Source organism: Balaenoptera acutorostrata, chromosome 14 (genome assembly GCF_949987535.1).
Source record: "Balaenoptera acutorostrata chromosome 14, mBalAcu1.1, whole genome shotgun sequence".
NCBI classification, from domain to species: domain Eukaryota; kingdom Metazoa; phylum Chordata; class Mammalia; order Artiodactyla; family Balaenopteridae; genus Balaenoptera; species Balaenoptera acutorostrata.
In genome coordinates, this window is record NC_080077.1 from 64,032,540 (window position 1) to 64,052,944 (window position 20,405).

The following is a 20,405-nucleotide window of genomic DNA, read 5'->3' on the forward strand; positions in this document are numbered from 1 at the left end:
GTGAAGTAAGTCAGAAAGAGAAAAACAAATATCGTATATTAACGCATGTATGTGGAACCTAGAAAAATGGTACAGATGAACCAGTCTGCAGGGCAGAAATAGAGACACAGATGTAGAGAACAAACGTATGGTTACCAAGGGGACGGAGGGGGTGGGATGAATTGGGAGACTGGGATTGAAATATATACACTACTGTATATAAAATAGATAAGTAACAAGAACCTACTATATAGCACAGGGAATTCTACTCAATGCTCTGTGGTGACCTAAATGGGAAGGAAATCTAAAAAAGAATGGATATATGTATCTGTATAACTGATTCACTTTACTGTACAGCAGAAACTAACTCAACATTGTAAAGCAACTACACTCCAATAAAAATTAATAGAAAAATCAACAAAATAAAAAAAGATACCCTCTATCAAGTTAAAGAACATGTTTTATTAAGAGTTTTATTAGTAATGAGTTTTTATTTCCTCAGAAGTTTAGTATCAAGATGATGTTTTATCTCCTTTAAATAATCAATTAAGTTTTATTTACTTAACACTTACATAGTGTTTACCATGTGCCAGACACTAAGAGCTTTACATATATTACCGCATGTAATCTTTATAACCATTCTGTAAGGTAGATTTTGTTACTTTCTCCATTGAGAGATGAGGAAACTAAGGCATAAGAGTTAAATATACAGCTACTAAGTGCTTGAGCCAGGACTGAATGTGGGAGATTTGGATTCAGATTTCATACTCTTGAACCCCCTCTCAGATTCTTGCTAATAAACACTTCTCATATAAGTTTTCTTTAGGAATTTTGCATATATTTTCATTAATGAGATCACTATATAAATCTCTTTTTTGTGCTATCCTTCTTTAGTGTTTGAATCAGTATTGTGTTATCATTATAGAATAAAGTTGCAAGTCTTCTCTGGTAGCCAGTCTCCGAGATGGCCACCCATGCTACCCATCTCCTGATATTCATAACCTGTGCAGTTGCCTCCCACATTGTACCAGGGTTGGTTTACCAGCAGATAAACCAATAAAATAGGGCATAAGTGACAGTCACTTCCTAAATTAGTTCAAAACACTGCACCTTCTATACTGAATTCTCTCTAATCATTCATTATGGGGAAGCCAGCTGCCATGTATTAAGGAGATAGTCCTGTGGAGAGGCTGCCTGCAAACTAAGTCCTGTATATCTGAAACACTGTAAATCAACAATACTTCAATTAAAAAAAAAAAGTACTAAGCCCCATTCCAACAGCTAAAAGAAACTGAGGTCTGACAACCACCACATAGGAATGCTTAGAAGTGGATCCTCTAGGCTTCAGATGACTATAGTACCAGCCAACAACTTGATTATAACCTTCTGAGAAATCTTGAACCAGACTCACCAGGCTAAACCACTTCCAGATTGCTGACCTTTAGAACTTGCGTGAGATATAAAATGTTTGTTGTGTTAAACTGCCAAGTTTTGGGGTAATATGTTATACAGAAATAGATAATGAGTAAACTTTCCACTGTATCTCACTCTCACAAAAATCAACCAGTTCTCAAAGGTTGAACAGAACTGATAGGTAAGATCTGGTGCTTTGAGAAAGACATACACTCAATAAAACTTCAGAATTTTTTTCTAGGATATAAGTCAATTTAGATTTTTTATACTTCTCTCTGCACAAAAAATAAAACTTTGTTGTATTTTCCAAGAATGCTGCCTATTTTTTATATATTTAAAATATGGTGATATAAAATCTTAAACACTCTTCTATCCCTATAGATCTATTCCCTTCCAATTTTTGATATTATGTCTTCTCGATGTTTTTCTTTTTTAACCTTGCCAGTGGTTTGTCTATTTTTTTCTTCCCCACAATGGAAAAATAATTTATCCAGGCTACTGATTTTGAAAGTTTTGTATTTTATTTAATTAACTGCTTACTTCATCCTTATTAATCCCTCCTTCTAATTTTAGTTTATTTCATTATCCATGTCCTACTGGTATTGATAATCTCATTGCTATTTATTTTTAATCCTCCTAAATTTTCACTTTTGATCTTTACTTAAAAGAAGTGTTATTTTTAGTTATAATGTTATAATTAAAATTTTAGACAATTTTATACTTTTTAAATGTTTATTTTGGCCTTATTTTTAATGTTCAGTTATACTGAATATGGTCAGAGAATGCAGACCATATGGTTATATTTTTTGTGAATTTATTAAGATTAATGTTGCTAACTACCACATAACCAATTTTTGAAAAGTATCCTTGGATTTTAAAAACGATTCTTATTCTTTTGCTGCTATTCATTATAAAATTTCCTTTGTGGTGCTATTCAAAATCCTTTTCATCATTACTTCTATTTGTTTCCATGATTCATTAATTTCTGAAAGAAATAAATAACATTTTATACTGTGAGAAATTTTCCCACATTTGTAACACACCTTACTATCTGGGTAGAATATACTTGGTCTTACAACTGTCTTCAGACTTTCACCTGCATTTTTTATGTACCTGGGTGTGTATGTGTTTGTGTGTGTATATGTTATACAAGGTTTAAATGAAATAGATTTTGACAAATTTTTAAGCAGCAGTTTGTTTTCTAACTACTTTAGAAATATTTAAATTCATATGGTTAAGAAAACTTGTTTTTAGTAAATCTTTGACATCCAAGATACTTAGACATGTTAATCTCACTAATTACTGTATTATCTTCATAAAAGAACACTGCAATTCTCTTTCTTTTCTGCTAAAACAGTAAGTATATGAATATAAAACATATACAGAATAATAGTAAGGAAACTTTAATAAGCTATGATCTAGATGAGGTTTGGAACTCATGAATTTTTTATGAAAAAATGTATTATTAAAAAAGATTCTAAGTCATTTTCACATCAAGTTTTAATGAAAACGACTATTCCAAAAATTGTAATTACTATCCTCATGCCCAAAAGAATAGTTCACGAGTATTTTATTTTATTACCAATAATCGATAATAAAATAAAATACCTTTAGAGGTTCTAGTTCAAGATGGCAATGTAGGGGGAGCCTTAACTTACCTCCTCCCAGGGACACACCAAATCTACAACTATATAAGGAACAATTTTCTCTGAAATAAACTCCTACATACTGGGTAAACAAAAAAGACTGATGTTGAAATGGGTAGGAGAGGCTGAGACACAATCTAACCATAAACTCCAAGCCTGGCATGGAGACCCATAATCAGGAGGGAACCCACAACTCTGAGCTTCTTCCTGAGGAGCACAGGATTTGAAATCTACATCTGGCACCCCAACTTTTAAGACCTGCACCTGAGAGACAAGCACCCAAAACATTTACCTTTGCAAGTTAACAGGGCTGGTGTCCATGAGACACACAAGGCTATAGTGAACTGAGAAACATACTTAAAAGGCTCATGAGGATTCACTATGCCTACACCCCAGGGCCCAGCACAAAGGCAGCCAATTAAAATGCCTAGTCTTTCTGTAAAAGAGACTTATATGCTTATCTTAAAGCTTCGGCTTAAGTGGCAGGCACTTAATTTAAGGCATATCTAGAAGCTTAATACTCTCCAAAGACCAAGGAGCCTCCCCCGTCTCACTCCAGGTCACCTTATCTTCCAGAAAGAAGCTTGTATATACATCTGATGGCCTGGTTTTTGCAGCTGCTGCTAAGTAACGGGGCACTAACTCGATCACCTGGCTCTGGTGGCCAGAGTGGTGGACATTTATGAGTCCCATAGGACTGAAACAAATAGAGAAAGAGTTCGTAACCAGCAACAACCCACAGGACAAAGCAGAGAGGTAACAGACAGGCACCCAATCTTTCTGTGAAAGAGGACTAATATCCTATTTTCATAGCTTTGGCCTGAGGGGAAGACATCAAATTAAACACACATCTAGGGGCCAACTGCAATCTTGTGCAGAGACCAGGGAAAGAGGTGGGCACCTACTTCACAAACACCCTCCGCCCAGCCCCAGGTCGTGGGAATCTTTGAGAAAGGAGCTTCTGCCCACATTTGGTGCACCAGCTTTTGTGGTTGCTGCCCACAAGAAATAACCCTTGATAGCCTGGCTCTGGTGGCTAGTGGGTATTGTGTTCATGGGTCTAATGGGATGGCACAAAGGAAGAAATGGTTCTTAACTATCATGCAGGGCTCAGTACAGAGGAAGCAGAATGAAATGTCCATCTCCCAGGCTTCCATGGAAAGAGGTATATATGTATAACTTAAAAGCTGCTGCCCAAAGTCTGGCTTCCAATCAGCCTGAATTTAGGTGCTGACTGAGATCCTCCCTTTTAGGACACTGGCAGGTCTTGGGAAACCCTCAACGGCTGGGAGCCACTAAGAACCAAGTAGGTTGTTTGGACAATCACAAGGATATGAGAGACAACCAAGAAATAGGACAGGGTTAAACATTAAGGTTCATCTCCTACATGAGGCAACGCCTTCAAGACTGGGAGAAGAGGCTGTTTCATCTAATACATAGAAACCAACACAGAATGTCAGGGAAACTGAAGAAACAAAGGAATATGTTCCAAATAAAAGGACAAGATAAAAACTTCAGGAAAATACTTAATGAAAAAGAGATAAATGATTTACATGACAAAAAATTCAAAATAAGTAATAAATATGCTCACCAACGTCAGAAAAAAACATGAAAGTGAGAATTTCAACAAACAAAAAATAAAGGAAAGTACCCTACAGAAATGATGAAGTTGAAGAATACAACAACTGTACTGACAAATATGAGGGTTCAAAAGCAGACTAAGAGCAAAACAAAAGATCAGTGAACTCAAAGACAGGGCAGTTTAACTCCTCCAATTAGAGCCGCAAAAAGAAAAAGGAATAAAAAAGAGCAAAGATAGTTTAAGGAATTTATGGGAAAACATCAAGAGGACCATTATTCGCATCAGGTTCCCGGAATGAGGAGAGAAAAAGGGCAGAAAATTTATGTGAAGAAATAATGGCTGAACACTTCCCTAATCAGGGGAAGGAAACAGCATCCAGATTTATTTATATATATAATATAAATAAATCGTCAAAAGTTAAAGGCAAGGACAGACTGTATGAAGAAGCAAGAGAAAAACAACTTCTTATATACAAGGGAATCCCCAAAAGACTATTAGCATATTTTCCAGCAGAAAAATTGTAGAAGGGTGTGGCATGATATATTTGAAGCTCTGAAAAAATTAAACAGCCAACCAAGAATACTCTATATGGCAAAGTTATCCTTCAGAATTAAAGGAGATATAAAGAGTTTTCCAGGAAAATAAAACATAGGGTAATGACCAATAGCCCAGTCCTATAAGAAATGTTAAAGGGACTTTTTAAGCTGAAACAAAAGGGTGCTAGTCAGTAACAGGAAAAAAATACAAATATATAAATCTCCCTGGTAAAAATTAACACACAGTAAAATTTAGAAAAACCTAATGTTGTAAACGTGATAGATTAATCACTTATACAAAGCACTAGTATGAAGGTTAAAAGACAAACAGTAAAAATAACTATAACTGCAATAATTTGATAGAGAATATGCAAGATAAGATGATGTAAATGGTGACTTCAAAAATATAAAATGGGGGTAAGTAAAAATGTAGAGCTTTAGACTGTTACCAAATTTGTTATTGACTTAAAACAGACTATTATAAATATAAATTGTTTTATGTCAGCATTATGGTAACTACAGAGAAAAAACCTAGATTAAGTACACAAAAGATAAAGAGAATGGAATCTGACTGCCACTACAGAAAATCATCAAATCACAAAGTAGGAGATCAAGAGAAGTAGAGAGGAAAAAAGAAATTACAAAACGGCTATAAAACAATAAACAAAATGGCAATAACTCCATATCTATCAATAATTAAGTGTACATGGACAAATTCTGGGAAAACAAACAAACAAGCAAGCAAAAAACCCAGACAGTAGCTAAACAGATTTTTTAAAAGTCATCTATATCTTACCCACAAGAGTCTCACTTAGATGTACAAACACACACAGTCTGAAAACGAAGCGATGGAAAAATATATCCCATGCTCTTGGAAACCAAAAGAAAGCTGGGGTGGCAATACTTACATAAGACAAAGAAGAACATAAAACAAAGACTGTAATAAGAAACAAAGAACAAAGTAGGTCATTACATAATGATAAAGGGATCAATACAATAAGAGGATATGACATTTGTAAATATTTATGCACCCAACATAGAAGCATCCAAATATAAAAGCAAATATTAACAGACCTAAAGGGTAAAACAGCCATACAATAATAATAGGGAACTTTAATACTCCACTGACATCGCAAATGGATATATTCTTAGAAACATACAACCCTCCAAGGCTGAATCATGAAGAAACAAAATCTGAACAGACTGATTACTAGAAAGGAGATAATCAGTAATCAAAAACCTCCAACAAACAAAATCCAGAATCAGACAGCTTCACTGGTGAATTCTACCAAATATTCAAAGAAGAATTAATTAATACCAATCTTCTCAAATTCTTCCAAAAATTAGAAGAGAAGGGAACACGTCCAAACTCATTTTATGGGACAAGCATTACCCTGACACCAAAACCAGTCAAGACACCACAGTAAATTACAGGCCAATATCCCTGATGAACAGAAATGCAAAACTCCTCAACAAAATATTAATAAGCTGAATTCAACAATACAACAAAAGTATCATATGCTGTTATCAAGTGGAATTTATTCCAGGGGTGCAAGGATGGTTTAACACCCTCAAATCAATCAATGTGATACACAACATTCACAAAATAAAGGATAAAAGTCGTGATCATCTCAAAAAAGCAGAAAAAAGCATTCAACAAAATTTAACACCCATTCATGATACAAACTCTCAACAAAGTGCGTATAGAGAAAAAGTACTTCAACAAAATAATGGCCATGTATCACAAGCCTCCAGCTAAAATCATACTCAAGGGAGAAGAGTCGACTGTTTTTCCTCCATGATCAGCAACAACTCAAGGATACCCACTCTAATGTTCACTGCATCATTATTTATGATACCCAGGAAATGGAAACAACATAAGTATCCATAACGATGAATGCATACAGAAAACTGGTGGATACACACACACACAAGAATACTACTCAGCCAAAAAACAAAATAAAAAACAAAAACAGGAAAAAAAACAAAACACTCATGACAACATGAACGGACCTTGAGGGCATTATGCTAAGTGAAATAAGTCTGTCAGAGGAAGACAAATACCATATGATCTCACTTATATATGGAATCAAAAACAAAACAAAGCAACAACAACAAAAAAACCCCACAAAAAGTAAAACATAAAACATAAAACAACCAATTCATAGATACAGAGAACAGATTTGTAGTTGCCTGAGATAGGGGGTGGGTGAAGTGGGTGAAGATAGTTAAAAAAGGCACAAACTTCCAGTTATAAAATAAGTAAGCCTCCAGGATGTAAAGTACAGCTTGATAACTATAGTTAATAATACTGTATTGTATATTTAAAAGATGCTAAAAGAATAGAACTTAAAAATTCTCATCATAGGAAAAAAAATTGTAACTATGTGTGGTGATGGAAGTTAACTAGACTAACTGTGATCATCATTTCACAATATATACATATATCAAATCATTATGTTGAACACAAACCAATCTAATGTTATATGTCAATTACATCTCAATAAAATAAATTAAATAAAATACCTTCAGATTATATTTATGAGCTTTATCCAAAATAGCTGGTACCAAGTTATCAGTAGGTTCTCCATTCTCATCATTTGAGTCAGGTGGGTACCAAGATAGGGCTAGTACACCTAATAGAAACAACCAAAAAGAAAAGAAAAATAAACACAGGAACAGAAATGAGGTATTGTTAAAAAAATAAAGGTATTGGTAAAAAATATAGGTATTGTTAAAAAAAACAATACGGCAGAGTAAGGACCAAATTGTTAACAATAAAAAGAAACATATTCTCAAATAATGTTGTTTTGTTATTTACTTAGATACCACTTATGGTTATTTGATTACTTTGTATACTCAATACTTTAAACTTTTTATCAGGCATCGGTATCTTTTAATTAATTAGTAGATTTTACTTTCTAGAATAAGTTTTAGATTTACAGAAAAATTGTACAGAAAGTAGAGTTTCTATCTTCTCCTCTCCTAATCACCGTCCTCCCATGCCACATAGTTTCTGTTAGTATTAACATTTTACATTAGTGTGGTAAATTTGTTACAACTGATGAACCAATGTAGGTATATATCATTAACTACAGTCCACAGTTTACACTAGGGTTCCCTCTTTGTATTGTACAGTTCTATGGCTTTTGCCAGATGTATAATGTCATGAACCGACTATTAAATATCACACAGAATAGTTTTACAGCCCTCAAAACCCTTTGTACTCCTCTTATTAATCCCTCCTCCTTCTCCTTCCTCAATCACCCAGAAAATAACTGATCCTTTTACTATCTCTATATACTTTGCCTTTTCCAGAACGTTATGTAGGTGGAATCATAAAGTAACACTTTCAGACATTTCTTATACTCTGAAATATGCATTTAAGTTTCATTCACGTCTTTTTAAGACTTGACAACTCATTCTTTTTATTGCTGAATAATGTTCCATTGTATCAGTGTGCCACAGTTTGTCCACTTACCTACTGAAGACATCTTGGTTTCTTACAATTTTTGGCAATTATAAATAAAGCTGCTATAAACATTTATGTGCAGATTTTTGTGTGGATCAGTATCACTTAACAGAAGATTCAAGACATTTTTTAAATTACAGTTTATCCCTGTAGTATCTACTTACTTTTAAACTGATAAACTACAAAAAGAAAGTTTTAGAAACAATAAGCCTGCAAAGAAATTACTAACTGGAGAGGGAAATCTTTGAAATCAACTAATCCAAAGCCTCATTACATATATAAAGCAGCAAGAGGCCACTAAAAGTATGGTACTAATTTCTAAATCATTTAACAGACTCTTTCAGACAAGGAGGAAAATGCAATGTTATCAAAAGACAAGCATGTGGAAATACAGAAAAGGCAAGGTTAGAAACTGGCAGAGAACTAAATTTTAAGACTTAAACTTTGTGTTAACTATGTCATGTACAAACAGCAGTCCCATCTAAAGACAAAACAGAACTTCTAGGTTAAGTTAACAGAAAAAAAAAAAAAAGATATCTTTCCCCTATACAATCTGAAAATAAAAATAGCAACAAGAACACAAAGAGATAGAAAAAAGAATCTGTAATATATGGGGCTTCAGGGGAGATTTTGGCTACCTAAGAAAGCAGTCATATGGAAAAACAATGTTGATGAGAAAAGTGTCTGAAGACAACTGATCAAACACTCAAGCTGCCTATTTCTCCAGCTTATAAGAAGAACATCACCAATGAAAAGTGACAATAAAAATTTTCTCAACATGGGACCTAAGAAAAAATCCTGCAAAAAAAAATGGTGAAAAAGAACATGGGAAAACATAAAGGAGAAACATACAAAAGAAAGATTATGCCATAGAGCTCAGGAAAATTATGAACACAGCATGCTTCGAGGAAATTAAAAACAAGATTCCTGTTTCTAATAGTAGATTAGGTTACTTAGACCAACATTCCCAACGAAAACAAATTCTTAAATAAGATATGGGAACAAAAAACTTCCAAAAGCTAAAGAGCTGAAGAGAGTAAAGAATTACCTGTCTAAAATAAAGTGAAAATGTGAAGTCAGAGAAGTCACTGAGAAAGGAAGTCAGTCTGCCCTACTCATAATTAGGAGAAGTAAACCAGCCCTCAAAATCAGTGGATTAAATCCCAGGTGGACAATGCTTGGGAAGTCCTCTAGCTTGAAAGTGAATTTAAGATGGGTAATATTTCCTACTGTATTGGCAAGCACAGATATAGAATATTTTCATTATCACAGAAAGTTCTATTGTACAGCATTGCCAGTATTCTGATTCTCTAAACACCTTACCAACTTGTTCTTATCCAGTGATTTTTTCTTCCTCCCTATCCTTGCTGAAGGTATACTCTAAGGCTTGGGGAGAATGTTCCCTGTTCTTCCTTATCCTATTATTGTGTTTCAGTCAATTGTCACTTCTACATGTTGAATTATACCCCCATATTGTGCTCTACAATCCAGTTTATCTTTGTACAGTGTCTTTTGGGCTGTGTCACTCATGAGCTTTGAATAAGTAATGGCCTGGAAACCAAGCCAATGATGGTCCTACTCCTAAGGAGAACTGGCCCATTTAAATGTTAATGAATCCTTCACAGTAACCCAAAAGGTTTCTCTAAAATATGTCAACCAAGTATCATTTATAAATAGAATCTATTACTGTGTATTTCTACCACTCCAATTGCTAAGGGAAAAGGGATACTCTTTAAAGTCCATTCTTAGAATATTAGCATATTAAATGCAGAACACTTCATAATGATCACATCCTCCCTCCACAGCACTTACCACAGGATCTTCAATATAACTGATACCCAACGATATTTTTGTTAAGCTAAATGCTTTTCAACAGGGTAATAGTTAAAAACACAGGTAGGAAATCAGATAGACCTGGAGAATCCAGTCCCAATTCTGCCATCTAATAGATGTTTAACTTTAGGTAAGTTTGTCTACTTAAGTTTTCACATTTGTAAAATGGGAATAAATTCAGTTCATAACCTAAAAGGCTGTTTTAAAAAGTATACACGAGAGAATGAATTATGAAGAGTAAGACCTCCCCCAAAAAGTGATTACAAAAGACATTTAATAACAAGAAGACAGTAAAACAGTAAGTAAATTTGTTTATGTTTACCTCAACAGAGCTTGTGATAGCTTCTTTTACATATAGGGAACTTAGTGCTTCTTTCAAACATCTCAAACATTCTTTCAAACTAAAGATTTAATAGAAAGAAAGCAAGCCCATTTCCAGGCATAAACACAATTACACAGAATGACAATTTCAAAACAAATTATAAGACATATAAAAAAGCAAGAAAAATAATGCACATTCAAAGCAATCAATAGAGCCTGACTCAGATCTGAAATAGATGTTGAAATCACTAAACAAGGAATTTAAAATTACTATTATGATTAAATGTTAAAAGATCTAATAGGAAAGACAGTCAACATGTAAGGTCAGGTGGAAAGTATCAGCAGAGAGATGAAAACTAAAAGAATCAAATAGAAATGCTGGGAATGAAAAAAACATTAAAAGAGATGAAGAATGCCTTCAACAGACTATGAACAGACACAGCAGAGCTGAGGAAAGAGTCAGGTAATTAAGTATGTTACAAGAAATTATCGTAACAGAAATGTAATTAGAAAAAATGATTGGGGGCAAAAAACAATAAACAATGCATCCAATACCTCTGGGATAAATATCAAAGTTCTAACATACATGTAATTGAAAGCTCAGAAGTAAAAGGTATATAAAGAGAAATAACAGCTAAGAATTTTGCAAAGTTAATGACACAAAGCAAGAAATTCAAGAAGCTCAGAGAACATGAAGAAGGCTAAATACCAAAAAACAACCAAAAATATATTAAAACTGCTAAAAATCAAAAACCAAGAAAAAAACATTGCATAGAAAGTCAGAGAAAAAAGACAGATACATGCAGGAAAATTAAGATATAAAAAGATGTTTAAAAATTACAGCATACTTCTCATCAGAAACCATGAAAGACAGAAGACAATGGCATAATATTTTTAAAGTTCCAAAAAAAAAACAAATAAAATATCCCCAAATCTGCGCATTGAGAATTCTGTAGCAGATGAAGTATCATTCAGATAAAAGATACAAACAAAATGTAAAAAACTTCATCGCAAGCAGATCAGTACTACAAGAAATGGTAAAGGAAATTTTTGAGGGAGAATGAATGTGATACCAAACATCCACTTGGATTTACTCTAAAAAATGAGGAACATTGGAAATGTAATAAATGAAGGTAAAATAAACACTCTTTTTCTTTTACTTTTAATTGCTTTATAACATGACCAAATGTTTGAAGCTGTGGTCAGCAACACATTGCCCATGAACCAAATCTTGACCTCTGCAAGGCAAGTGTTCTGCACCTTTGTTTACACTTTGCTTATGGCTACCTTTACACTACAGTGGCAGAATTGAGCGGTAGCAAAAACAATGTGGTACATAAAAATAAAAAATATTTATTGTTACCTGGTCCTTCACAGAAAATGTTTGCCAAGCTCTGGTCTATAATAGGAGTAGTGTATAGTGCCTTTTCTAATAGAAGAATTATGACAACATTAGCAAAAAGTATGGGAAGGAAGAGAAGAACTGGGAATATACCGTGGTGAGGTCCTTATACTACATATGAAGCATGTATTATTTGCAAGTAGACTCATTACACATAAAGGTATATTTTGTAAACCTTAGGTTATCAACTAAAAAAGAAAAATAAATAAATACTAAGCAAATAGTAGACACTAAATGTAATCATAAAAAGTATGAAATTCCTAAAAATCTTATATGTTCTGGTATAGCGTTATAAGTCATAATTCTAGTTATTACTTTAAAATGTATATCTCAGAAATAACTAAATTTCCTTGTCAATTGCATTATTAGGAACTTTCATCAAAAAAAAAAAGAAATAGGAAGAGACTGAAAAGATAGTAGATTTCAATCAATCCAACTATATAAATAAATCATATTAGGTGCAAACAGTCTAATCATACTGATTTAAAGACAGAATTTTCAGATTGGATTTTAAAAAAGCAAGACCTAACCATATGTTGTGTCCAAGAAAACCACTTTAAGTATAAAGACAAAGATAAGTTAAAGGTAAAAGAATGAAAAAGGATATACAAGGCAAACATTAATCAAAGAGAGCTGGAGTTGTTATAGCAATGTGAGACAACGTAGACTTCAAAACAAAGAATATTACCAGCAATAAAGAGGGATTATTTCATAACAAAGGACTCAGTTATCCCCAAAGATATAATAGTCCTAAATGTCTATGTACTTAAAAAAAGACCTTCAAAATATATGAAGCAAAAACTGACAAACCTGAAAGGAGAAATAGATGAATCCACAATTCTACTTGGAGACTTCAAAACTGCTTTATCAGTAACTGATAAAACAAGCAGAAAATCAGAAAGGATAAAGAAGATCTGAACAATACTATCAAGAACTTGAACTAATTGACATTTATAAGATAGCCCATTCAACAGGAGCAGAACACATTCTTTTTCCAGAGAATCAATGAAACCAAAAGTTGGTTCCCTGAAAGAGTCAACAATAATAATCAAACTCTATAAATACTGACAGGAAAAAAAGGAGAAAAGAAACAGAAATCTTTTGGCAGCATCTATATAGATGCCATATACTTTAAAAGCATAAGAAAAATAATACACACAGCTCTTTGCCCAAAAAACTAACAAATTAGATGAAATGGACCAGTTCTTTCAGACATAAAAGTACCCAAACTCACTCTAGAATAAATAGATAACATGAACAGACCTATGTCTATTAATAAAATTTATTTTGTAGTTAAAAAAATAATGAAATCACCAGCCCAAGAGGATTTCGCAGGTGAATTCTATCAATAGGTAAGAAAAAAAAAAAAAAAACCAACTCTACTCAATCTCTTCCAGAAAATGCAAGAGGGAAGACATCTTGACTAATTTTATGAGGTCATAACCTACTCTAATGACAAAAGACAAAGACATCAAGAATAGAAAAACCACAGACAAACATCTCACATGAAAAAGGACACAAAATCCTTTAAAAAGATGAGCAAACAGGATTTAGCAATATAGAAGCAGGATAATAAATCATCACCAAATGGGGTTTATTCTAGGAATAAAAAATGAGATTCAACATTTGAAAATCAATCCATATAAGTAACTATATTAAACACTAAAGATTAAACAGTCAATGGATCAAAGAAAAAATCACAAGGGAAATTGGAAAACACTTAAGAGATGAATAAAACAAAAACATGACATACCAAAACTTATGGGATGTGGCCAAAGTGATGCTAAAGGGTAAACAAATAGCTGTAAATGTTTACATTTAACAAACAAGGAAAATCTCAAATAAACAACTTTACAACTTAAGGAACTAGAAAAAGAACAAACTAATTCTAAAGCTAGCAGAGGAAAGAGATAATAAAAGATTAGCTCAGATATAAATGCAACACAAAACAGAAAAACAATAGAGAAAATCAATGAAATCAAAATTTGTTTTTTGGAAGAGATCACAAAATCAACAAATCTTTAGCTGGATGAACTAAGAGGAGAAGAGAGAAGACACAAATTACTAAAATCAAAGATGAAAGTGAGGATATTACTACTGATTCTACAGAAGCAAAATGATAACTAAAGAGTACTAGGAACAATTTTACACAGCAAATTTGATAGCCTAGATGAAATGGACAAATTCCTAGAAGAACAAAACCTACCCAGACTGAATTATGAAGAAATAAACAATTTGAATAGACTTATCACTATTAAGGAAATTGAATCAATAAACAAACATCTCCTGACCATAAAAAAAGCCCTAGACCAGATGGCTTCATGGGTGAATTCTACCAAATATTTAAAGAAGAACTGAAGCAATCCTTTTCAAACTGTTCCAAAAACCAAAGAGAAGAGAATACTTCATTCTATAAGGTCAGCACTACCTTAATACCAAAGTCAGACAAAGACACAAGAAAAGTACAAACTACTATCCCTTATGAATACTGATGCAAAACTCCTCAAAAAAATATTAGCGAATTGAATTTAGCAGCATACTAAAAGGCTTACACATCATGACTAGGTAGGGTTTATTCCTGGAATGTTAGGATGATACAACAAATGGAAGTTGATCAATGTAATATACCACATTAACAGAATGAAGGGAAAAATAAATAAATGGTCATCTCAATTGATGCAGAAAAAGCATCTGACAAAATTCAACACTCTTTCATAAAAGCACTCAACAACTAGGAATAGAAAAAAAAATACCACAACATAACAAAAGCTTTTGATGAAACAGCTACAGTGAACAGCATACTCAACAGTGAAAGACTAAAAGCTTTTCCTCTAACATCAAGAACAAGGCAATGATGTCTACTTTCACCACTTCCATTTACCACAGTACTGGAAGTTCTAGACAGCAATTAGGAAAAAAAAAGAAATAAAAGGCATCCAAACTGGAAAGAAAGAAGTAAAATTTTCTCTGCAGATGACATGATCTTATATGCAGAAAACTCTAAAGATTCCACATACACAAAATAATTAGAATAAGTGAATTAATCCTAATTGCAGAATACAAAATTAACACACAGAAATTAGTTTCATTTCTATACAATAACAACAAACAATCTGAAAATTTCAAAAACAATTCAAACACAATAGCATCAAAAAGGAAAATATACTTATGAAGTAACTTAAGGAGGTGAAAGACTTGTACAATGAAAACTACAAAACATTGCTAAAAGAAATTAAAGACAACACGAAAAATGCAAGCATATCCCATGTTCATGGATTGAAAGAATTAATTTTGTTAAAATGTCACGACTATTCAAAGTGATCTACATATTCAATGTGATCCCTATCAAAATCTCAATGACATTTTTTGCATAAATAGAAAAACCCATCCTGAAATTCATATGGAATTTCATGTGATCCTGAAGAGCCAAAATAATCTTGAAAAAGGACAAAATTGGAGGATTCATACCTCTTGATTTCAAAACTTATTACAAAGCAACAGTAATCAACATAGTGTGGTACTGGCATAAAGACAAACATATAGACTAATGGAATAGAATAAAGACCAGAAATACACCCTTGCATATATGTTCAAATCTTTTTTGACAGAGATGCCAAGACCATTCAGTGGGGCAAGGACGGTCTTTTTAACAAACAGTGCTGGGAAAACTGGATGTTCACATGCAAAAGAATTAAGTTGGACCCTTATTTAACACCATACACAAAAATTCACTCAAAATGGACCACAGATCTAAATGTAAGACCTAAAACTACAAAACTCTTAGAAGAAAACATAGGGGAAAATCTTCCTGACAGCAGATTTGGTAATGATTACTTGGATATGACACCAAAAGCACAGGTAACAAAATAGAGAATAAATAAACTGGACTTTATGAAGATTTAAAAATTTTGTGCATCAAAAGACACTATCAACAGAGTGAAAATGCAACCCACAGGATGGGAGAAAATATTTGCAAACCATTTATCTGACAAGGGATTAATACATCCAGAGTATAGAGAGAGCTCTTAAAACTCAACAATAAAAAAAATAAACCACCAGACTAAAAATGAGCAAAGGACTTACAGAAATTTCTCCAAAGAAAATATTCAATGACCAATGAGCACATCAAAAGATGTTCAACATCACTAATCATTAGGGAAATGCAAATCAAAATTATAATGAGATACTACCTCACACCCATAAGGCTTGCTCCTATTAAAAAAAAAAAAAACAATACCAGAAAACAATTGTTGGCAAGGATGTGGAAAGATTGAAATCCTTGTGCACTGTTGGTAAGTATGTAAAAAGGTACAGTTGCTGTGGAACACAGTAGAGCAGTTCCTCAAAAAATTAAACACAGGATTACCACGTAATCTAGTAATTCCAATCTAAGTATATAACTAAAAAAATTGAAGTTGAAGTCTGGTTATTGAAGAGATATTTATATTTGTACACATGTTCATAGTAGCATTATTCACATGTCTAAAATGTGGGAGCAACTCAAGTGTCCATCAACAGATGAATATATAAGCAAAATGTGGTATCTACATACAATGGAATATTATTCAATCTTTAAAAAGAATGAAATTCTGCAATATGCTACAACATGGATAAACCCATATGATGCTAAGTGAAATAAAACAGTCACAGAAAGATAAATACTGTATGATTCTACTTATATGAGGTGCTTAGATACAAAATAATAGAGACAGAAAGTATAATGATTGTTGCCAAAGGTGGGGTGAGGGGAATAGGGAGTTATCATTTAATAGGTAAAGTTTCAGTTATGAACATGAGTTATGAAGATGGATGGGGGTGATGGTTTACAGTGTTATGTATGTATTTAATATCACTGAACTGTACACTTAAATATGGTTAAAATGGTAAATTGTATGTTATGTGTATTTTACCAGAATAAAAAGAATTTGAAAAAAAAATTTTAAGATCTTATCAATGGGTACAGAAAGAAAGCATTTGATAAAACTCAGCATGGTAAAACTCTCAGCACTAGTAATAGAAGTGAACTTTTTTGACTTGATAAATGACATTAAAAAACCCCTAGAACTCATACAATAATGAAGAAAGACTTCTTTTCCCCTAAGATCAAAATCAAGTCAAGTATATCCTCTTCTCTTACCACTTATATCTACATAACATCGGAAGTCCAAACCAGTGCAACAAGGCAAGAAAAAGAAACAAAGGTATACAGATTAGAAAGGAAGATACAAACATGTCTTTATTTGCATTCAATTGTCTATAAACACAAAGAATCCACAAAAATGCTCCTAGAGTTAATAAGCTGAGTTTATCAAAATCACAAGATACAAGATATAGATATAAATATATAGTATTTCTATACACTTTTGATGGGCAAAAAAATAAAAATTTAAGAAACAGTATCATTTATAGTAACACCCCCCAAAAATATACTTAAAATAAATGTAAAAATATATGTACAGAATCTGTACACTGAAAATTATAAAAATCTAAAGAAAGTTAAAAAAAATTTAAAGTCCTGTATAAATGGAAAAATACATCACGTTTATGGAATGGAATATTTAACTTGTTATTGTTCAATAGTGGTAACTTATTATTTTTAAAATGTCAACTTTCCTCAAATTGATCTATATATTCAAGGCAATCCCACTCTAAATTCCACCAGGATATTTTAAAGATACGGACTAGTTGATATGAATAGGCAAAGGAATTAAATAGCCAATGCAATTTTGAAAGAGAACAAAGAGGAATCATACTACTACCTGACTTCAGGAAGCTAAAGCAATCAAGACAGGGTGGTACTGATGAAAGGATAGACATATTAAATCAACAGATCAGAATAGAGTCCTGAAATAAACCCAAACAAATATACATAGTCATTGGATTTTTTATAAAAGCAGAAGAACATGTCAATGGCGATAGTACAGTCTTCTTAACAAATGAAGTGAGAAATGCCCATATTACGTTCTTAGCAGAAAGAGAGGCATGTCCATTTTCCAGAGATGAAAGCTACATGCTACAGTCTCTATGGACCTACAAAAGACAACAAGCTTTCAAGAAAAAATTACAAGGCATACGTAAAAACAAGAAAAACCCAGCACACTCCCAAGAGATAAAGCAATCAGTAGAACTAAACTCAGTTATCTATAGCAATATGAAACTATCACCAATCTGCATTTATAAATATGCATTTTAAACTTAATACAATTATTCTAAAAGGAAAATTTATGACATTGGGTTAGATGTTAATTTAAACGTCAAAAATCTAATTCATCTTACTGTAAGTTCTATTTCTTCTACTTTTATGTACAAATTTTAAAGGCAGGGGATACAGAGATAATTGTGGCCTTGTAAAAACTGATAATTTCCACCTTCAGAAAATATTCTAATATTAGTTTCCATCTAGTGCTTTTGAAGTACCAGTGAAGAAAACAAAGGGAAGTCCAAGGTATGCGACTTCTTCTTCTTCTTGTCCCTAGAATCTAACATAAGGTTGGGACACGGTAGAAACGCAGTAAGTATTTAGTGCTAAACTGAGGGAAAGGGAAGATAATTTTAAAGACATAGAATGAATTATGTTTTGCTAAGTGTATTAGTTTTCTATTACTACCAAAACGAATGAACACAAATTTAATGGCTTAACACAATGAAAATGTATTATCTTACAGTTTTATAGGTCAGAATTTGACATGGGTCTCACTAGGCTAATATCAAGGGGTTGCACTGAACTACATTCCTTTTTAGAGGCTCCAAGGAAGAAGCTGTTTCCTTGCTGTTCTGAGCTTGTGGAAGACACATTGTTTGGCTCATGACTTTTCTAACCCCATTTCAAAAGCAGGCAGAGCAAGCTGAGTCCTTTTAAGATCACTTATCTCTGACTCTCTCTTTTCCCTCTTCTACTTTTAGGGACTCCAATGATTAGATTAGTCCCACCTCAAGGTGAACTGATTAGCAACCTTAATTATGCATCTGCATCCTTAATTCCTTTTGCCTTGTAAGACAATATATTCAGAGATTCTGGCCATTAGAATGTGTACATCTTTGGGGCCATTATTCTGAATACCCCACTATGTTTTTTGAAAATTTTATTTAAAAAAAAGGTACTCATCTGTGATACTTTAAAGACTTGAAAAGGATACATATCTATCAGTGGCTTCTATCTGCTATCTGACACATTATTATAATATAATGGTTGGAATTTAAATATAACATTAATACTTCATTTTAATTTAGTCATTCTTTTCCAGGAAAAAAAAGATTAAACTGCTAATATTTATACACATGACACTTTAATGGTAAAGCAAATAATTACCCAGCTTGTACTGTGAGATACAAAAGTATCATTACCTCACAGAGCAATTCAATAAAAATAAAAATGAGGCCATTTATATCAAAGGAAAAATATGAAGGTTAAAGAAGTCAAAGCACATTCAACCATATAGCAATTCAAATAGCCTTCATTGACTGTCTTCTTCAATTAAAAAAATGCCAGGGTCAGCATGATAGTTCCATGGACCAAAATAGTGTTTTGTGTTCACTATTTTTATAGTTAAATTATTCTCTGCCTAATAATGATAAGTATAATAGGAAGTGACATCAGCAACATGGTGGTATAAGACGGTCCTCCTTTATATCCCCCTTTTTAATTAGATATCCTTACATAAATGAATTACCTCTGTGGGTATTTTGGGACCTAGCACCTCACTCCAAGGGACCTGTGAGGAATCTCCCCCAACAGTGTAGCAAGTAAGAAACAGACAAACCTCTCTAAGGGCTGCCAAACCAGCAGGGCCAGCAAATCTGCCTAGACCCACACTGGCTGCTATCAGGCAAAAATTGAGTACGTGCTAACCCTGGCAGGCACTCACGCATGAAAGAAAACTTGCAGAAGTCCAGCCTTCACAAAAGGACTTGAATTTGGTCAAAGAGAAGGAATTATGAGAAACTTTACTGGTGCTGCTCCTCCCCCAAGGAAACACTGAACAAGGCTGATTTATCCAGTGGAGGTAACCTCTCCTTCATGGGAAAAAGAAAGCAGTGGGTAACAGGCTACCCCAGTTGGGCAGGATATGGCTGGAGAAACCCATTTCTCTTCACCAGCACCTGGAATACTAAGATGGGAGCTTCACAACTGAGGGAAGGGAGGATGATGGCAAAGAGAAGAAAAGAATTTCGAATAGCATTAAAGGGGTAGCACTCCAGCCATGAGCCTGTTGGAACACCA

The 20,405-nt window shown here is 33.2% G+C and overlaps 1 protein-coding gene across 1 annotated transcript in view; it reads right to left on the reverse strand.

Annotated features, from left to right (window-relative positions):
- MANEA (mannosidase endo-alpha) overlaps positions 1-20,405 on the reverse strand; it is a 72,276-nt gene that overhangs the window by 31,922 nt on the left and 19,949 nt on the right. The window contains exon 3 of the mRNA XM_007195973.2: positions 7,683-7,792. Within this exon, the coding sequence (XP_007196035.1) occupies positions 7,683-7,792 (110 nt within the window). The remainder of the gene's footprint in view (positions 1-7,682; positions 7,793-20,405) is intronic.